General features: G+C 45.6%; 1 protein-coding gene across 1 annotated transcript in view; it reads right to left on the reverse strand.

Moving 5' to 3' along the window:
• Window positions 1-816: 816 nt before the first annotated feature.
• Window positions 817-19,936, reverse strand: part of LOC149345543 (inactive CLIP domain-containing serine protease A3-like) — a 356,905-nt gene continuing 337,785 nt past the window's right edge. The window contains exon 8 of the mRNA XM_089585243.1: window positions 817-1,569. Within this exon, the coding sequence (XP_089441369.1) occupies window positions 1,378-1,569 (192 nt within the window). The 3' untranslated portion in view covers window positions 817-1,377. The remainder of the gene's footprint in view (window positions 1,570-19,936) is intronic.

Genomic DNA, 19,936 nt, shown 5'->3' on the forward strand with positions numbered 1-19,936 from the left:
TGATATAAGGTACATAAGGTTGGTGTTCTTTCATTCCAAAGCAGCCATTATCAAAATTCATTCTTCGCAAATACGTCAGTAAGCTGGAATCACGTTCCCGGATCTATCGTCGAAATTTCTGATAATTCTATGTTTAAATCTGCTTTAACCAGCCTGCTGTTATCATAAAATTGGCAATCCTTAACACAGTCATCTCCTCTTTTCTTTTGCGGTTCTTCCGCTTGGTCTATATGTGCGCATGTTACTGCTTTTTAAACGTGATATCTCTTGTCGTTTGGTTTTTTTTGTATGCTGATGTTTTCCTTGTTGTTTTTATTCTGCGATATGCGCTGTTAATTTGTGTTAATGTTTTGAGGTAACCTCTTTGTTCTGTTTTTCCGTGAGCTTCGTTTATATCTAATTTTTATGAGTATTTACAGCTGTATTTTTGTGTCACTTTCCGGTGTAACCCGCTCCCCTCTGTAATGCCCTCCGGTGCTGAGGGTAATGAAATAAATAAATAACTGCACGCAATAAATGCTCGACAGTTAAGTTTACCAGCCGATGATATATATATATATATATTTACTATTCCATAGCGAGTGGCTGTTCGCCGTATGCTGAACTGTCGCAACGTCGTGCATTCGTTCACACTTGCATTACTTTTTCTTTCTTAACAAGCTAATTCTGTGAGAAAATTAGTCAGTGCTTTTCGTGATGAACTAGCGGTCGATAACATGGTCACCGAATATTTATTGTTCCTGGAAAAAGCAGCAGCGTCTTTAGGAAACACTTTCGGGAGCGGATGCACTTGGAGCGCTCCTCGTGCTACTCGTAGATGCGATGCGGTCGATCCTGACGTCATGGCAGTAAACCAACGCCAAAGAGGGTCCTTTGAGAGTGAGTCACCGCTACAAGTTCTCCCCACTGCTAATAACTCAACGCCATATATCCTTTACAATACCATTAGCGGAAAAGGTTGTATGTAGTTGTTTCGTTAGGATTTCATTCACCCGTGCAAAAGCAGAGTGTTTACGCAACTTGCTTGTGATATTTTTTGCACTATTCTTATTGACAAAAAAGTCACACTTGTAACTGATCTGTACGGATAACGTGGTTTTTATTTTTGATGAAAATAAAGGCTGATTTAGCAATAATTTGCAAGAGTTGACGATTTGTACGTACAAGGCTGTCGACCACGATGTCATGATAAGTGAGTCAGTGGATAGTGCCGCAGTTAGTTAACGTTATTGTATGCCCAAGGAGAAGTGACGGTACTTGTAGAAGCTGAAGCAATATGCTTCTCGCATTGTCGTCCCCTGCGTGGTCTGCGAAGACTCGTCATAGCTCAGCACTACAGCTAGGCCACCACCGAAGGACGGTCGTCCTTCGCTGCTCCTACATCTCGGTGAAGCGCTCCCGGGGCAGACCAGTGGCTTCGGCGATGAACTCCACGTTCTCAGCGACGTCAGCGTACACGGCGGGAACGCCCAGCTGGCCGCAGTGCAGGTCACCGTACGAGACGAGCCCCGCGAGGACGGGGCGCTGCCCGGGGCTTCGCTGGCACACCAGCGGACCGCCCTCGTCTCCCTGCAAGCGCCGCAGTTCCTCAGAATACAATCAATCAAAGAACATCTCCGGAATAGGGAGCTCTTTTGCGCGCCACTCGTCATTTTGTCCATCTGGCTCTGGCTAAGTGAGGTGTCCATTACAGGAGAAATTTATGTCAACGGTCATATTTCTAAACAGAGTTCTTTCCCGGCTAAGACAGAACCTTTATGAGCACGCAGAAATTCACTTCATTCAGGCGACGATGCCTCTGAGCTCAAAACAGTGAGAGCGAGGCTAACTGCATTTGAACTGTGCAGTATATTTCGTACCTTCTTTAATTCATTCCTTGATTGTACGACCGAGGTGCGCTGCCGTCGTCCCTTCCCCTAGAGTCTTTACACACAAAGCACACAAAGCGTCGGAACACCGTTTTGAATTTTTCAGCTGCCATCCAATAACGACGAAGGGAAGAGCTCCGCGTGAACAGCTCCACCCCTGCTGTAATAGCGGCCAATTTTTCCGCGCGTTCTTCGCCGAATGTAAGTCCTCAAAATTAACCACTCAGTATATGGTCACAGTTCTTTTCCCATTAGGGGCACTACATTTACGCAGTCATTTAGCCATTTATGTTTGACATATTGTCCTTTTGGAACATGAACGTCACAAAAGACGAATTTTCACCACCCAAACTTTTCATGCATTTGGTAAATCCGCTGAGTGAGCCAAGATAACTTAAGGAGGATGTCGGCTTGTGTATTACGTGCTAGAGATGTTCAATGTCGTGAGGTGCTGTCCACAAAATGCGGAATCTGTACTCTCTAACGTGACTAAAACAGACCCCAGTCAGTTGCTCTGCGTTACACAGTAGACTGTCAGGCGTCTGTCTTGCAAGCTTCATGTTGAAGTTGACGACAAATGAACATGCAGTGAATTGCATGAAATACCGGCACACCTACCCTGTGTCCATGCACAAGCGTTGTGAGCCCAGAACTGCACCTTCAGCATGAAAAATTTGGACCCGCATACAAAGCCTAACATAAGAAAGCTCGAGAGCATTGAAAGGAATATATATATATATATATATATATATATATATATATATATATATATATATATATATATATATATATATATATATATATATATATATATATATATATATATATCCAAAATATCGACCCACTGACTCCCCCTCAGATTTGATGCATGCTAACGGTATTAAACAACTACAGATAAGAGACGAAATTTTCGTTCAGACTTTCTTTCATTACTTCTTAACAATAAACTTAGACTTGACCCTTCTGCTTATGTTTCCCCAATGCCAACACGGAATACACGACACTATCACAAAGTAGCACATACCTTTGGGCTAGTTGGTTCATAGCAGACACGTACAAGCGCAAAAAAACACGGACAGAGAAAGAGACTTGGACCACACGACCGCTTACTTCCAACTGAAGGTTTATTGGCACACAAGAACAATTATATACACCTTGCTGCATGACGTCGAACTGATGGCCCTGCCGACATCGCGTGGCCGCTCCCAAAAACATTATTTTCTTTTTAGTCAGTGTGACAGATGGTGCGCTGACGTAGGATGGATCAGCTTTCCTAATCAAATCTGCCTCTATTATTTCTCTGACATCCTGACAACTATGTTTGGCCACAATCTTGCATGCGCTGAAGACAGGTTAAAATGGTTTATTATTCTTTTCAGAACACTCATAACAATGTTCAGAAAGATTACCGTCTCTATAATTGCCTACCTTCCTCCTGTGGTCCAGTAATCTTTCATTCAGACATCGGCCACTTTGGCCGATGCACCTACACTCTAAGAAAAAAGGATTAAGAAGGGTGCATCTTCACGACTTATGCTATCTTAAGGCGCATGAACTAAAGATGCACTCTGCTAACACTTAGTCTCTTTCAGAAAACTTACGCCCTTTCTCAAAAATCTTCAAACCAGCTGTGTTCTCTCTGCGTGAAGACACATACAGCAAAGTATGCAGCCCTCACCGCCTCCCCTCTCGAAGACGGCCCTCTCCCGAAAGCGGGGTGGAGGGGTTATTTTGAGCTTAAGAGCTACGCTGGCTCACGCTCCCCCACTTCATTGATCCTTTCATCCGCGCTGGCGAAACTGACCGCGCCTCCTCGCTTCTTAAGGGGACCAGAAGCTATTTCTTGGAAGAACACGCACAGCGATTTTCTGCCCATCTCCGCCTGACATGGTCGGCAATAATAGCGGACGAGGCGGCTTGGGGGATGCACAGAACGTTTCTGAAAAAATGTGCATTGGCCGCGATCGGCCACGACAATCATCACGCATGCAAACATGCTCTTGGTTGCTAACGGCCAAAATAATAACTAATATTCGGTGCATGTGCTTTCATACTCAGGCTTGGATATCATTTTTAAAAAGAAGTAAGTCAGCAAAGACAGACAGCATGATCGGTGCTGTGTTACTCCTCTGACCAATCGCAGCTCTGAACGAAATCAACAGTTTAGCGCTTCAACACATCAGAGGCATGAAAATTATTGCGCTCATAATTTCGGCTTGTAGTTAAGCTTTTACAAAAGCGGTAATAAAAGCTTTAAATGGAACAGTTTTGTTCACAGCCAGCGTAAGCTCTATTAGTCAGCGCTGTTCCTCATTTTTTAATAGCGTACGATAAACACCAGGGCGCTTAATTCCCTTCGTACAATTTCGAATAACTTGCACTGCTTTTCGAATAACCCCTCGTTGTGGCACATGTTCCTGAGCAAATAAGAGACGAATAACAGAAAGGGTTCAGGTTAACATGCATACAAGTTAATAAATCGAAATCGGACGAACGAGCGAGATTGTTGACGCAATAATTTTTTAATAAGGGAGTAATTGCTCATTGACGTCCACCGAGCGCAGCCATACGAAAGGAAAGCTAAACAGCTTTCCCAGAAACTTCGTAGTTAAAGAAAAATTCGTCCTGGTCCGGGATGTTATTATACAAAAAACAGCGCGAACAAACGGAGACGAGACGAAGAATACACAGGAACAAGCGCTGACTCTCAACTAAAGTTTAATCACAGGAAACACGCTTATAAAAGGAAACAGAAAACAAACAAAACACCAAAATCAGAACGCATGTGTTGCTATGTGATGTCCAGATATGCAACCTCACAGTCACGCAGGAGCAGGGATGCTTTGCTGACACACAATCTTGCTTTCTTTGCCATGTTGCACGCCTCGATAATTTCCCTGGTCAACTGGTCGGGGTGTTTGTACAAAATGTCAGTAAAATGCAAGGACGGAAAACATGATTGACACTCTCGGCAATAATCAACTAGATTAGTGGAGCGATTAGATTCTAATGAATTGAGATGTTCTCCGAGTCGTGTGTTGATACAACGTCCCGTTTGCCCAATGTATATCTGACCACAGGACGGCAAGATTGTGTGTCAGCAAACCATCCCTGCTCCTGCGTGACTGTGAGGTTGCATATCTGGACATCACATAGCAACACATGCGTTCTGATTTTGGTGTTTTGTTTGTTTTCTGTTTCCTTTTATAAGCGTGTTTCCTGTGATTAAACTTTAGTTGAGAGTCAGCGCTTGCTCCTGTGTATTCTTCGTCTCGTCCCCGTTTGTTCGCGCTGTTTTTTTTTGCATAATGTATCACCAACTCGCCCGCTTATCTATCCCGTTGTATCCGGGATGTTATGTTTTATGTTAGCTGAAGTTGCAATGTAACGCAAATCCCGAATAAATTGCCCTCTCATATTTCTGCTCCATTTCAACAACAAAAAAGTGCCGTACTCGCTGATAAATGCGTGATCTTCACCACTAATACTGACAATGCTGAAAAACAAAAACGCAAGAAACTAGGGAAGGAATAATTTTGCAGCTGAAGTGAGTTGTGAACGTGGCCTGCACATTCCATATATATAGGTACTTTTTTGTTTAGAGCACTTTTACCAAGACACGAGCCAGGCCTCAGAGTCGCACTTTTGCTGATCTACTATGAGATCACCAGCATTTGTACATCTGCTCGGAAACTCCTCAACACAGCGTAAAAGACATTTCTACGTTTCCTTTCCAACATGTGTACGGATTCTTTCTCTCGGCACAAGATAGCGAAGCCCATAGTAATCAGTTTTCGAGATAGCTGCATTTCCTTATCATGTTTTGGCACGTACAAGTATTTCACATAGAAGCAGTTCATTTTCAGCTTATTTTAAATTGATAAACAGGGAGCGAGGCAACCAACGCGATTTAAGTCTATTCGAACCTCTCTTACGGATGAAATTGTGCTGCACGCCTACAAGAGCAGAAATTAGCTTAAATTCAGTGTACGTGTACGTAACTTTTAGCTTTTAGGTTGTTTCGCACAGCTTTAATGCAATCAAGTAGTACTGATAGTCAGAAATGAAGTTGACTACCTCCAATTTTTTTTTTCGAACTGTAGCGCTATGGAAGCATCTACTCCCGCTACAAACCGGGTGCCAGAGGAAACAGTAATCAAGGCGCTTATATTGCGGCAGTTTATTGTGAATTCTTATGGAATGGTTAATGCGTCAGGAAATACTTCTTTATTTTAAAGGCTAATGATAAGCACTAAACAGTACATTGCACTGGATAGACGCAACCCGAAGACCCAAGCTCGAAAATAAAGGAAACTACGGCGTATAAACCGGCAGGTTTTCGTTCATCATCGTAAGTTGCTTCCGATGACTAAGACTTTCATCTTGTACGCACAAATAAAACTGAGCTAAAGGACACATTGTATCGCACTGACGAACCAATCTTTAACAAAAGCATAAATTCAGCGGTGGGAACTGCTTATATAGAATAAAATGAAAGCGCGTATAATAGACGGAATCGCCCGAATAACCAGTAGGTTGAACCGTCTTAACGGAAGTTGCTGGCATACAGCGCTGGCAGTGCTCCATTTCTGCTTTGTTGACCCATTTTGAAAATATTTTGAGAACTTCGCTAACATTGGAACGATGAGAGATGAGAGCTGCTGCATCAGCAGTGGTCGACTGTCGTTTGAAGCTCTCTTCTGCGCCATCTTCTTCAAATGTTCAAATGTTGTGAATCCCCTTTGTTTGCCTGACAGTTCTGATCACTGGATGCGGCTTTAATAAATACATATTTCTAAGCTGTATCTATTTCGCTTGAGCTAAACTATTTTTGAACAGAGCTGTTTTTTGCTTTCTTCGGATTCTCCTCACACGTGAGGCCCCATAAGCACAAAAGAAAGTTGAAATTTCTCGCAGCAATATCACGCGGCAATATCAGTACTTGAAACTGTATTGTATCTGCCATGGAATCAATAATGCTGCAGCATTTACATCGCTTTTTTAGCCAATTTTATGGATGATTTAGAACTACAGGAAGGGCAGTTTATTCATATATATTTCGCAGTGCCTCCTGTAAGCGGAAGTAAATGAGAGCTGACGGGAACTTCCGAATGAAGCTCGTAACTTTAAGGTGTAGCTGCTCTGATAACTATTCTGTTGCATACGCCACACATTTACTGCAGCATCTGCGTAATTCATACTGGGTAATAGCTGGCTGCATTAAAAGCTTCAGACGGATACTGCAAGGACTGGCAAGACGAGTCTCGCCGCGCTCGTTGTCTCCGATAACGGAAGAGCTGCGCGCACGCCGAAAGCGCGGAAAAATACGTGCCACGCGGGCAGAGACAACGCTACTAGAACCAGGTTCAACCTAGTCTTGTAAAGTTGGGCAGAGAGGCGCAAGCAAAAAGAATAAGCTACCAGTACATTGCAAGGACCGAAGGTTATCGCCCCGCACGCGGGCGGCTTGACATTGGGACACTACTGGGAACGCAGACGTTCTTTCAGTCCGCGGAGAAAAGGAAAAGAGGGGAGAAGCGCGGGGTCCGGCGGAACGAAAGAAAGGCACGGAGCATGGAGGAAGGAAAACCTCCTCTGTAATTCCTCTATGGCGCGAAGGAAGCTTCGGGAGCATTGACTGGCAATGGTTTGTAGTTTCTCTCTTCTCTCTTCAGGTCACGTGGCTCTCTATTTGGATTGGCTGCTCACCTAGAGTCGAAGTCGAAGACGAAGCCGCTGCTTACCGCGCTTGTCATGGCGCTTGTACAGTTAGTGGGTGCCGTGCGTGCAAGTCGCGGCGCGCATTCCTCTTTTCGTGTTGTAGTACGGTCCTGTGTGCGTTTTTTGTTCAGTTCTGTTCAGCGATTACTTCATCGTGCAAGCTTAATCGATGTGTGACGCTACAGTGGGCGACATCTTCGCGAAAGAGTCAACGTCTGAAATAAACAGCGCTCGCCAGATGGTCGCGGCGCAGCTCATCGTACGGATTCTTTGCGCCCAGTTTCAACCGTACGTGACCTTTTCGTTTGGTCATACGGGTCGTTTCCTGCCATCAAATTATGGTGTGTTCAGTACAGATTTTTTATCATGGATTGTGTGAGCGAGCCGCTACTTGTTGCTATTGTTTTGAGCCGGTCGCGTGCGGACGGAGGGAGCCTATTGTGTACAACACACGATTGCAGCGGCGCAATCTGCAGGCGTCTTTCTCATGCTTCCTTTCGCTGCAGGCTCTGATCCTTCGTCTGCTGTGCGAAAGAACATTGCCGGTCGTCTCTTAAACGCAAAGTATTTGTCCCTGCTCACGACCATTTAGTCAGGTAAGTCCAAACGGCAGTCTCTGTTCAGAAAGGAGCGAGTAATTTAGTGTGCGCGCTTGTGTGGCACGCACTGCGTGCAGTGCTCACATCTACCGCAGCACTGTATGTGATTCTTATTGGACAATAATCCCTTTATAAGTTTAGGGCTACAAGGCAACTCCTCCTGCCAGGCCGCTTTCTTTTTTTTGCGAATGGACGGCGTCAATTTTTTTTTACCACGGAGTTGCAAGCAAACGATAAAACAGTAAACGTGAAATTTATTTATTCATAGGCAAGAAATTAGCAGCTCATTCGTGCTCTGCGCTTCCTGGCATGCGGCCGTTTTCGCTCACACCTTGCAATATTTTTGCTAACCCAGAGAGTGACTTATCATTCCAGCAGTTTTACTGCATTCGAATAGCAAGATGCGGGTGCTAATGGTGTTAAGTTGATGCGTAACTGGCTCTTCACTCAGGCTGAGAACTAAGAGAAAAGCGAACTTGTTTAGTTCTTTTTACTAGTGAAAAGGTCGGGGCTAAAGGTCGGGGCTAGTTGGTGGCCAAACAGTAGCTCACAAAAGCGTACAGTCTATGTCACCTCTTTTTGTGCTCTTGTATTCTCTTGTGAAAGAGTGAGCCTTTAGGTTTGATGTCACTCTAAGAGATTGAATAGAAGAATATGCTAGTCTCTAAGCTTTTCTGTTATCAACAGTAAGGATTTTGGTTGCACTGCGATAACCTGTCGACAAAAAAAAAATTCTGCAATGAATACTTTCAATCTCGTAAGCAGTAACAGTATAGTTCTTTCTTCTTTCTGCAGTGGCTGTTAGAAAATATGTTAATTATGTTAGGCACTTAGTGACAATTCACTGGTAATAGGCCATTGTACTGTAGAAGTCTAGGCTTACTGTACCAGTGCATTGGGCCAATTATGCCTCTTATAAATATGTGGCAAGTGCTGTAATGGATAAAATTTGGAAAAAAAAGTTGTTTCTCATTTTCAAAATATTCCTGTCGTTTTTTGAGCATGTGTGCTGCCATTACGTGGTTTAATGAACATTATAAGTTATCACTAACCATTACACTAATGCTATAAATGACGCCTCTATTGCAGTGCATCTGGGAGAAGGAGGGATGCAAAGGTGCACAACCATTGCCACTCCTAGCACCGAAGTTCAGCCTGGATTCTTGAAAACCGTACAAGTGGTCGGGAGATTTGTGTGGTATGCATGTTTTTATGTAATTGGGACATTGTTGCAAGTTCATCATCACTTGATGTCCATCCATGAACATAGTATGCTATGTCGTGCAGCTATAGCCATTTTATTACAGAGATTTTAGAGTTTTTCAGTGCTTTCGAGGACTTAGTTCTGAAATAATTTTTGAATAATGGTTTGAATAATTGTGAACAATTTGTATTGCATGAAGCATAAACGCAGTTTTTTTCTGCAAAAGTAGGCTGGACTTCCGCAAAGATTTCATATTGAATTAGTTTGAGAGGCGCTGCCTACAATTCATGTTGCTGGAAAAGTCAGAAATAAATGACACACAGTTATGGTTATGCTTGGCAGGGTGGCAAGCTACCAAGCTAATATGATTAGCACCGTTTATGCATGTGAAGCTTAATGTGATATGCAGCTACGTGAGGCTGTTAATCTTCTTTGCACTGTTCACAATTTCTTTTTGAGTAGGAAGGTGCTGTTCACTGATGTTAATTAATTCCAATAACTCACATGAACCCATATTAGTTTTATTTCACATTGGATTGAACTTAAAATTTAATTAAGCTCACGTGCCCTGCATGTGACAGCAGATATGGAAGGCAACTGTTTTAATAGCTATTCTTGCATGCTGTCAGTCAGTGTTTACAATTTCATTATGCTAAACATCTGAAAAGATGTATAAAGGTTACGTTCTATTGTGCGGGCAAAATGTAATTCATGAGAATTAGTGCTGCTGCATATGCTGCAAGCATTGAATGAAGCAGCTCTGTCTAAATAAATAGACGAGATTTGTAATTTCCTCAAGCAAAAATAGTGTTTTAGAAGGAGACTGTTCTATGGTACTTGTGTAGTTAATGTAGTCTGTCAGTGAAGGCCAGTCCATAACCAAAGCTTTTTGCACAGGCACAATGTGGAGGTGTAGTATGAGACAGGCTATGAACGTGAATAAAAGATACCTTTATTATAATGTGGTCCAAATAATTTTTTTGGTATGACGTTACTTCATGAGTGGAGACAACTCTTTAGATGTGTAAGTTGCCCTTGCTATTATTTCACGTTTAGCCCAAAGCTTTTCTTTGTTTTCCAGGAGCGGTACACTAAAATTTATAGTGCATATGTTTTGTGCATACGCCTTTCACCAGGTATTTAAACTGTATCGAAAGGCTGTGACAATGGAATGCACCCAGAAATGCCATCACAGGCACAAGCTTCCTGCTGTTTGCTAATCGGAAATGAATTCACAGGTAATATATGCAGGGAAAATTACAGTTGGAGGTATCACTCATTGATGCTCAGATAATCACCTACAATTCCCTTTTAGGAAGAATATTCACTGTATGGGCAACAAAACATACAATGGCATCAGAGACTAGAGACATATTGTTAGCAAGGGCTGCATGAAACCTTAACCACTCTAGATATGGAGAACTAAACACACGAGAATGGAGGGAAGGGTTTGTTAAACGGCATTTCATTCTATCACCTTTTAGTAGCTTCCATTTCATGCACTTGTTTTTCTGTTTCTTGATATGACCCTCTCATTAGTCTGGCTTCCGGGATGCCTACAGCCTGGCCGTGCAGCTGGGCACAATACTCTGGATTTTTCCTGAGAAGCCAGTGTGCTTGTGAGTGATTGTGATTGCGAGTCAGCATATGTGAGTGATTAAGTAGCTGTCGGTTAGGACATGTTTTGTTTTTCCTGCATATCTTTTCTGATTTTGGTTCTCATTAATAAACAGAAGCCTGCACTTATGGCATTGTTTTCATGCAGCTCCCTTTATCCCTGCCTTTTTGTGTGGTTTACACTTTTAGACCTAAATTAACTAAGCCCATGGTCACGTTGTTCTGAGCTATGTGGTTGCAAAATTCATTATATTGTTACGCCGCGCTACGGCGCTCCCGCACTGCAGTTCAGTGGAAAGAAGAAGACGAACACGGTGTGCGCGAGACTGTGGTGCAGCCCGCCTGACGCTGACCGTCCAGTGACGTCCCCGATCCCGACTTGTAAATAAACCCGTTCCCGTCCTCACAACTTCGTAACACTTGGTGGAGGTGGGGTTTTGGCGTCCTGGACCCTATCTCCGCTCGCAGCAGCCGACGCTTGGCCGGGCTACCACCCTCATCTCCCATTATGGCTACCCGCAACGGCAACAATCCACCACCTGCCAGCACGTCTGAGCCGGGTCTACAATCCAGCCGGGACGGCTCCGAACAGGTCAGGTTCTGGCCGCCTCAGCGCGAGCCCCGCATGTTTTCTGGCGCTGTGGACGAGGACGTCGAGGAGTGGCTCAAGCACTACCAGTGTGTGAGCAAATACAACCGCTGGGGCCAGTCGATGCAGCTCATGAACATTGTTTTCTTTCTTGCCGGAACGGCACTTTTATGGTTCGAGAACCATGAGGACGCATTGGCTACATGGGACAGTTTTCTGGACGAGGTTAAGGCGTGTTTCGGTGACACGCTGTCGAAAAAGAAAAAAGCCGAGCAAACCCTTTCCCAACGTGCGCAACGACATAATGAGACTTGTACAACGTATACTGAGGAAGTTCTAAAGCTGTGCTCCACTGTAAACCGTACCATGACTGAAGACGACAAAGTCGGTCACCTCTTGAAGGGTATCGCTGAAGACGTCTATAATTTCTTGATCACGAAGGACGGCCTCACCACTTCGTCTGACGTCATTCGTCATTGCCGCACGTTTGAGGCCCTAAAGACCCGCCGCATTTCCCCCAAGTTTGGCCGTCTTTCCAACGTGCCCATCGTCGCCAGCGTGGACTTTGCTGGCAGTGACGGCCTTGCTTCATTCGTCTGACGCATCGTCCGTGAAGAGCTCACAAGGCGGGACAACGACAAGACAAGCGCTGATCAACTGGGTTTATTGATGGACGGAAGGGTATATATACGAAAACATAACACAAATAAGTAAGAAGATAGTGTGAAAAGGGGGTGAAAATCAAAAACTATGTCGCATGGGCGTGACACTTAGCAACAAGGAATTAGCATACATCACTTCCCATGTGACATAGTTTTTGATTTTCACGGCCCTTTTCACACTATCTTCTTACTTCTTTGTGTTATGTTTTCGTATATATACCCTTCTGTCCTTCAATAAACCCAGTTGACAGAGCGCTTGTCTTGTCGTTGTCCCGCCTTTTTTGCGCTGTTCACCAGTATGAATGCATACCAACTCGCCTAGATCTCAGCCCTTCTGAAGAGCTGAGCCAGCAATTTCAACGCCCCGCCGATGATCCCGTATACAACGCATGCTCGCTCCAGGCTCCACTTCCTGAACCACAAGTCTCCTGGGCCAGACAGGCCTACCTTGGTACACGCACTCGTCCCGACCAAGGCCGCGTCTCTCCAACGCACCGGTCCTACCCCCGTTCCTAGGAAGAGCACTGTTCTGCGCCTCGAACCTCCTACCAGCCTCCGAGTGACTTCCCCGTTTCCTACGCTCCACGTGAGGCTCCTATTTGCTACCGTTGTGGTCGTACTGGGCACATTTCCCGTTACTGTCGGCGCCGCGACCAACCACCCCGCTTCTTCACACAATCGTCGGCCCGGCCGTCCTTGCCTTTCCGTGGCCCCCAGTCCTGGAACCCTCCTCGTGACTGGCAGCCACGCCAAGACCGACTCTTCCGCCCCGATTCTCTCGTTTCCGACCGCAGCCTCACACCACCGCCCACTCGACGTGGCCGTTCACCATCGCCTCGTCGTAGTTCTTCCCCACCACCGGAAAACTAGCTCCTGCGGCCGATAGGGGTGAGGCCGCGGATTGGTCGTCATCAGCAATTCCTCTGCTGGTCGTTATGTTGAAGAACAAAGTGTCTGTGTGTGTTGGTGGCTTAAACACTCTTGCATTAGTGGATACCGGTGCCGCTGTCTCGGTGATGAGCCTGTCTTTCAAAAAGCGCCTTGGACGCAAAGTGATGTTTGCATATGACCAGAGTGCTAGTTTTCGTGGTGTTGGGGGTGAAACTTTGCGCCCAGTTGGCATTTGCTTCGTATCAGTCAACATTGCTGGAGAGAAGTTTCAAGCAAAATTTGTCGTATTACTCCATGCCACGCATGATGCCATATTAGGCATTGATTTTTTGCAGAAGAACTTGCTTTGGGGCTAGTTGGTTCATGATTGTAGTTCAGAATGGCGCAAAAGACACACACACAGGAAAAAAAGGGGATGACACAAAGAGCGCCTACTACCAACTGAATTTATTTCAGAAACACCCTCTTTTATAAGGAAAGACATATCAACCACGAACCGGAAGCAGAAATGGTTTGAATTCATATTTCGAAACACCATCGGCAGAAAAGAAAACCACAAGAACAAAAAACAGAAACTAGAACTACACGTGCCCGTCCAAGAAACCCAGCTCCTGGCGGCATAGTTTAATCGATGAAGTGCTAATTCCCACATTCTGTTTGATTTCTCTAAAAAAGACCATGTGTGTTGGGTGTACAACCCCCGTTCTAAGAAAAGCCTCATGCCGTTCAGCAGTGCCCACTCCAAACTGGTCAAACGCAGCATTGCCATCACGTGCCTACACGCAGCTATCTCGAAATCCTGCGATCATTGTGTGCAGGCCGGCTTTGACAAGCAGCTAGTGAGACTGGGTAGCGCTGGCTACCCGTGTATGATGATAACAGCGATATGTGAATCTCTGCTACAAAAAATCAAGGTCACTTCTAGCGGTGATACGCAAAGCAAGCAGGAAGACAAGAGGCCTGTGGTGGTAATTCCGTACATGCATAAGATAGCGCACAATATCAAGAAGGTAGGGGGTCGATATGGTGTAAATGTGTTGTTTTCAGCACCATGCAAGCTTGCAAAAGTTTGCTCCATGATGAACAGACGACCCCGAAGATGCGCTATCAAACATCAGATACGGTTCACCGAATGCAAGTCCGAAGTCGTGTATCGCATACCGCTCAGCTGTGGATCCGCCTACATTGGCCAGACTGGCCGGTGTTTCAACGAGAGAGCTAGCGAGCACAGAAGAACAATTAAAAACAATGACAGGGGCAACCTGCCGGATCACTGTAGGGAGTGCAGAGATTGCGGACCGATGCTGGAACAGGCAACGTTTATCGGCAGAGGGAAGGAGCGATTTGAAAGAGAGATTATAGAAGCATACCATATACAGAAAGCTGGGTCCACGTGCATTAGCACTTCATCGATTAAACTATGCCGCCAGGAGCTGGGTTTCTTGGACGGGCACGTGTAGTTCTAGTTTCTGTTTTTTGTTCTTGTGGTTTTCTTTTCTGCCGATGGTGTTTCGAAATATGAATTCAAACCATGAATATGTGTTTTTTCTGCTTCCGGTTCGTGGTTGATATGTCTTGCCTTATAAAAGAGGGTGTTTCTGAAATAAATTCAGTTGGTAGTAGGCGCTCTTTGTGTCATCCCCTTTTTTTCCTGTGTGTGTGTCTTTTGCGCCATTCTGAACTACATTGATTTTTTACGTGAATGCGGGACCACTTTGGATTGTGGAGCTGGAGAAATTTCTCTCCAGCGCAATATGCTGTCTACGTTTGTGCAGGATTCACCCGACCGCAGTGATGGAGCCTTTAGTGTCACGCAAGATGTGCTTTTACCAGCCATGGCAGCAGTGTTTGTCTCTGTTCACTCTTCAGACAACCGCACAGGCACCTCCCACTTGCTTGTTGAGCCAGATGTGCACAACGCCGCGAAACAGAATGTTCTGGTGCCCCGGGCCATTGTTGCCGTAGTCGACGGTTGCGCACAACTTTGGACAGTGAATGCTTCGCCAGAACCTGTTTTGATCCCATCGGGGCTTAAACTCGCTCAGTTTCATGCTTATGACATTCATACTATCCGATCCGTGTCTGAGTGCGTGCCTTCCAAACTAGCAGCAGACTTTTCCGTTAATATCATGCGCATGATCAGCAAGTCGCTTCCGTCGTCCGAACGGCTGGCTTTACAGACTGTTCTGACCCAGTATGCGTCGGTATTTGATTTCGCTGAGCCAGCCATTCCACCTTCGCTGCCAGTTTCTCGCACGCAGCATCACATCAACACCGGTACTGCTCATCCGATCAGACAGAAGCCTTATCGTGTGTGAAGGAGTGTACGATGGGGGGCTAGTTGGTAATCCATGAACTAAGAACGAAAACCACGCAAAGGACGATACACAGGGAAGAAGTAGACAGGACGAGCGCGGACTTGCAACTGTTTATTGAAACACATCTTCCTTCCATGCGTAGGGTTGGTGATGGAAGGAAGATGTGTTTCAATAAACAGTTGCAAGTCCGCGCTCGTCCTGTCTACTTCTTCCCTGTGTATCGTCCTTTGCGTGGTTTTCGTTCTTAGTTCATGACTTATCGTGTGTCCCAGGCTGAACGAAAGCTGATCAACGAGCAAGTGCAAGATATGCTACAGAAAGGCGTCATCCGGGAGTCGTGAAGTCCATGGGCTGCTCCTGTTATACTGGTACACAAGAAGGATAACTCCTGGCGATTTTGCGTCGACTACCGTCGGTTAAATGCTGTGACGAAGAAGGACGTCTACCCACTCCCGCGTATTGATGATGCCATAGACTTCTTCAATCAGCGTCGTACTTCTCGTTGGTTGACCTGCGCTCTGGGTATTGGCAGATCCCCATGCAACCACCGGACAGGGAGAAGACAGCATTTATCGCGCCCGATGGACTGTATGAATTTAACGTCATGCCCTTTGGGTTATGCAATGCCCCCGCTACTTTTGAGCGATTTATGGACACAATATTGCGTGGGCTTAAGTGCCGGACATCAAGGGTTTTCTTGCACGTTACACAGGACGCGGCAACGCTTTTACTGGCCTGGACTTTACAAGACAACTCAGCAGTACGTTGCCGGCTGTCTGCAGTGTCAACGCTTTAAGCATCGCACTGCCTCGCCCGCCGGCTTGTTGAAACCGATCAGAGCACCTCACTCCCCTTTTGAGAAGATCGGTGTCGACTTGCTTGGACCGCTTCCCAAGTCTACCACGGGCCAACGCTGGATTATTGTTTGCGTGGACTACTTGACTCGCTACGTGGAGACAGCTGCTCTCGTGTCCGCCAAAGCTGCAGACGTCTCGTACTTTTTGCTACACTCGGTGATCCTTCGCCACGGAGCTCCTCGTGTTATAATCAGCGACCGTGGGCGCCAGTTCATTGCCGATGTTGTGGAACAACTCCTACGGCTCTGCAGTTGTGACTATCGTCATTCGACGCCCTATCATACGCAAACGAATGGCCTGACGTAGCGCATCAACCGCACCCTCACGAACATGTTGTCCATGTATGTAGCTGCCGACCACAAAAACTGGGGCACCGTGCTACCTTTTGTAACATACGCGTACAACACCGGAACACACGACGTCACTGGATACTCCCCGTTCTTTCTGCTGTACGCGCGCATACCGCGCACCTTTCTGGACACGATTCTTCCCTTTTCTGAACACCGTGATCCGTCCATATCGCAGACTCTTTGCCGTGCGGAGGAAGCGCGACGCCTAGCTCGCCTCCGAACACTCAGTGCACAAGTTCGCACCAAGAGCCGTTACGACAGTGGACATATTGCGGTGACGTATGAGCCCGGTGACTACGTTTGGCTCTGGACGCCACTGCGTCGACGGGGCCTCTACCAGAAATTCCTCGCAAAGTACTGCGGCCCTTTTGTTGTGCTGGATCGTCTCAGTGACGTTAACTACACAATCGCCAAAGTCCCTCCAGGCAATCGCCGCTCTCGCAAGGTCCAGGTGGTGCCCGTAGCCCGTCTTAAACGCTGCAATCACAACGCTGACTAACACGCTCGAGGACGAGTTTCGACTGCCCCGGGTGAAATGTTACGCCGCGCTACGGCGCTGCCGCACTGCAGTTCAGTGGAAAGAAGACGAACATGGTGTGCGCGAGACTGTGGTGCAGCCCGCCTGACGCTGACCGTCCAGTGACGTCCCCGATCCCGACTTGTAAATAAACCCGTTCCCATCCTCGCAACTTCGTAACAATATGTTTTCTTCTCTGTGCAGGTCAAATACATGGTACATCTGCCCCCACCATTATGAAGAAGACTGCCAGGGTCATTGCTGTAATATGGGGTAGCATGTGGCAAAATAAATATGACGGTATGTTTCTTTCTCCGATGGTTTTATGAATTCTTTTTGTCCATTCTGCAGTAGTACCTGCACCTGAACACAAGATGACACAGACCATCTCACATGAAAGATTCGTCGCAACATTTTGACATTGCCTGCACTTCGAGAAAGACTACGGCGTATACCATATGGGTCAACTTTAGTCCTGCATTCAGTGGGCAGGTTTACGCTACAGAAGGGTAATAATGCTCTTGTGTGGACAGTATAAATACGCCACCAATTAGTGCATAGATACCCTTTACAGTAGGGTACTACTTTGTACCACTAGAAGGGTAACTTTATCCATCATATAAGGGTATAAGCTTGCACCACAGGGGTGTAAACTTTGTTCTGCTTATGACGGTATAAGTTTAGTCTTTGACAAAGTAACTTTGCACTTCTAGACATAGCATAAATTTACCTGCTAGAGGTGCAAACTTGCACCTTGCATGCTACGATATGTTTATGCTTTCTTCAGACTAACACTTACCCTTTTTAGAAAGGTGTAATGTTATACCTAACTGTTTTAAAGTTACTCTTCTTATGTCAGTGCAAGTTTAGGCTATTAGAGCGTAACATTAGTCTATGTGCAAGAGCATAAATACTTAGTCTCCAAGAAACAACGTAACCTTACCCCCAAAAAGGTGTCGGCTCAGCGACAAGTGTTTTACCCCCCCCCCCCCAAAAGACTAAGGTCACACCTTTTTTTTTAGAGTGTAGAGCCACACGATAGATGATTCTCATAAACCGCACCAGAAACACATGCTACAAAAGGATCCCGGTGCTTGATACCGCATTGCTCTTTAGCATGGTTCTTTAGGATAAGCCTCATTGTATCCGTATCTGAAGGAATGTTGAAAACCGTAAAGAAAAAAGACAAGAACCAGAGCGAAGCAGATGGAAACGGAAGGGGAGTCATTCCCTACTTGCACAACACCTCGCATCGCCTAAAGAAGATTGCGAAACGCAGTGACGTCAGAGCAGTGTTCTCGGCGCCTAAGAAGTTGGAAAAAGCAGTCAAGTTGACTAATCCTTTTCAAAAGCCTAAAGAACCATACGGTATCAAGAACCGGGATCCTTTTGTAGCATGTGTTTCTGGTGTGGTTTATGGGATTCCTCTATCGCGTGGCTCTAGGTACAGTCTTTGTCAAAAGTTTAGAGCCCAGGGGGTTCACTTCCAAGCTTTATACGGGGACTCCAGGAGCATTCATGGAAGTCCTACCTATTGCAGGAGGCAGTGCCAGAAATCTTCTCATGTCCAGGAAATTTGGAGCGCTAGAGATCCATTAAGAACGACACAGTGTGGCTCAAAAGAAAACCCCCTGGGCTCCAAACTTTTGACAAAGGCTGTACATCGGTGAAACTGGCCGATGTCTGAATGAAAGATTACTGGAACATAGGAGGAAGGTAGGCAATTATAGAGACTGGCAATTATAGGGGCAATTATAGAGGAAGGTAGGCAATTATAGAGAGAAACTTTTGACAAAGACTGTACCTGGAGCCACGCGATAGAGGAATCTCATAAACCACACCACAAACACATGCTACAAAAGGATCCCGGTGCTTGATACCGCATGGTTCTTTAGGCTTTTGAAAAGGATTAGTCACTTGACTACTTTTTCCAACTTCTCAGGCGCCCAGAACACTACTCTGACGTCACTGCGTTTCGCAATCTTCTTTAGGCGATGCGAGGTGTTGTGCAAGTAGGGAATGACTGCCCTTCCGTTTCCATTTGCTTCGCTCTGGTTCTTGTCTTTTTTCTTTAAGGTTTTCAACATTCCTTCAGATACGGATACAATGAGGCTTATCCTAAACAACTATGGTAAAGAACGATGCTGTATCAAGCACCGGGATCCTTTTGTAGCATGTGTTTCTGGTGTGTTTTGTAAGATTCCTCTATTGTGTGGCTCTAGGTGCATCGGCAAAAGTGGCCGATGTCTGAATGAAAGATTACTGGAACACAGGAGGAAGGTGGGCAATTATAGAGACGGTAATCTTTCTGAACATAGTCATGATTGTGCTGAAAAGAATAAGAAACCATGTAAACCTGTCTTCAGCGCATGGAAGATTGTGGCCAGACATAGTTGTCAGGATGTTAGAGAAATAATAGAGGCAGATTTGATCAGGAAAGCCGGTCCATCCTGCGTCAGCGCACCATCTGTCACACTGACTTAAAAGGAAATAAGGTTTTTGGGAGCGGCCACGTGATGTCGGCAGGGCCATCAGTTCGACGTCATGCAGCAAGGTGTATATAATTGTTCTTGTGTGTCAATAAACCTTCAGTTGGAAGTAAGCGCTCGTGTTGTCCAAGTCTCTTTCTCTGTCCGTGTTTTTTTGCGCTTGTACGTGTTTACTATCACAAAGCTCTTTTAAAACCACATTTTGCCCGGACAAATTCGTACAAGTTTTCCTTTTTCCCACGCACCATATCCGA

Source organism: Amblyomma mixtum, chromosome 4 (assembly GCF_055824585.1).
Source record: "Amblyomma mixtum isolate Tamu chromosome 4, ASM5582458v1, whole genome shotgun sequence".
In the NCBI taxonomy this organism is placed as follows: Eukaryota; Metazoa; Arthropoda; class Arachnida; order Ixodida; family Ixodidae; genus Amblyomma; species Amblyomma mixtum.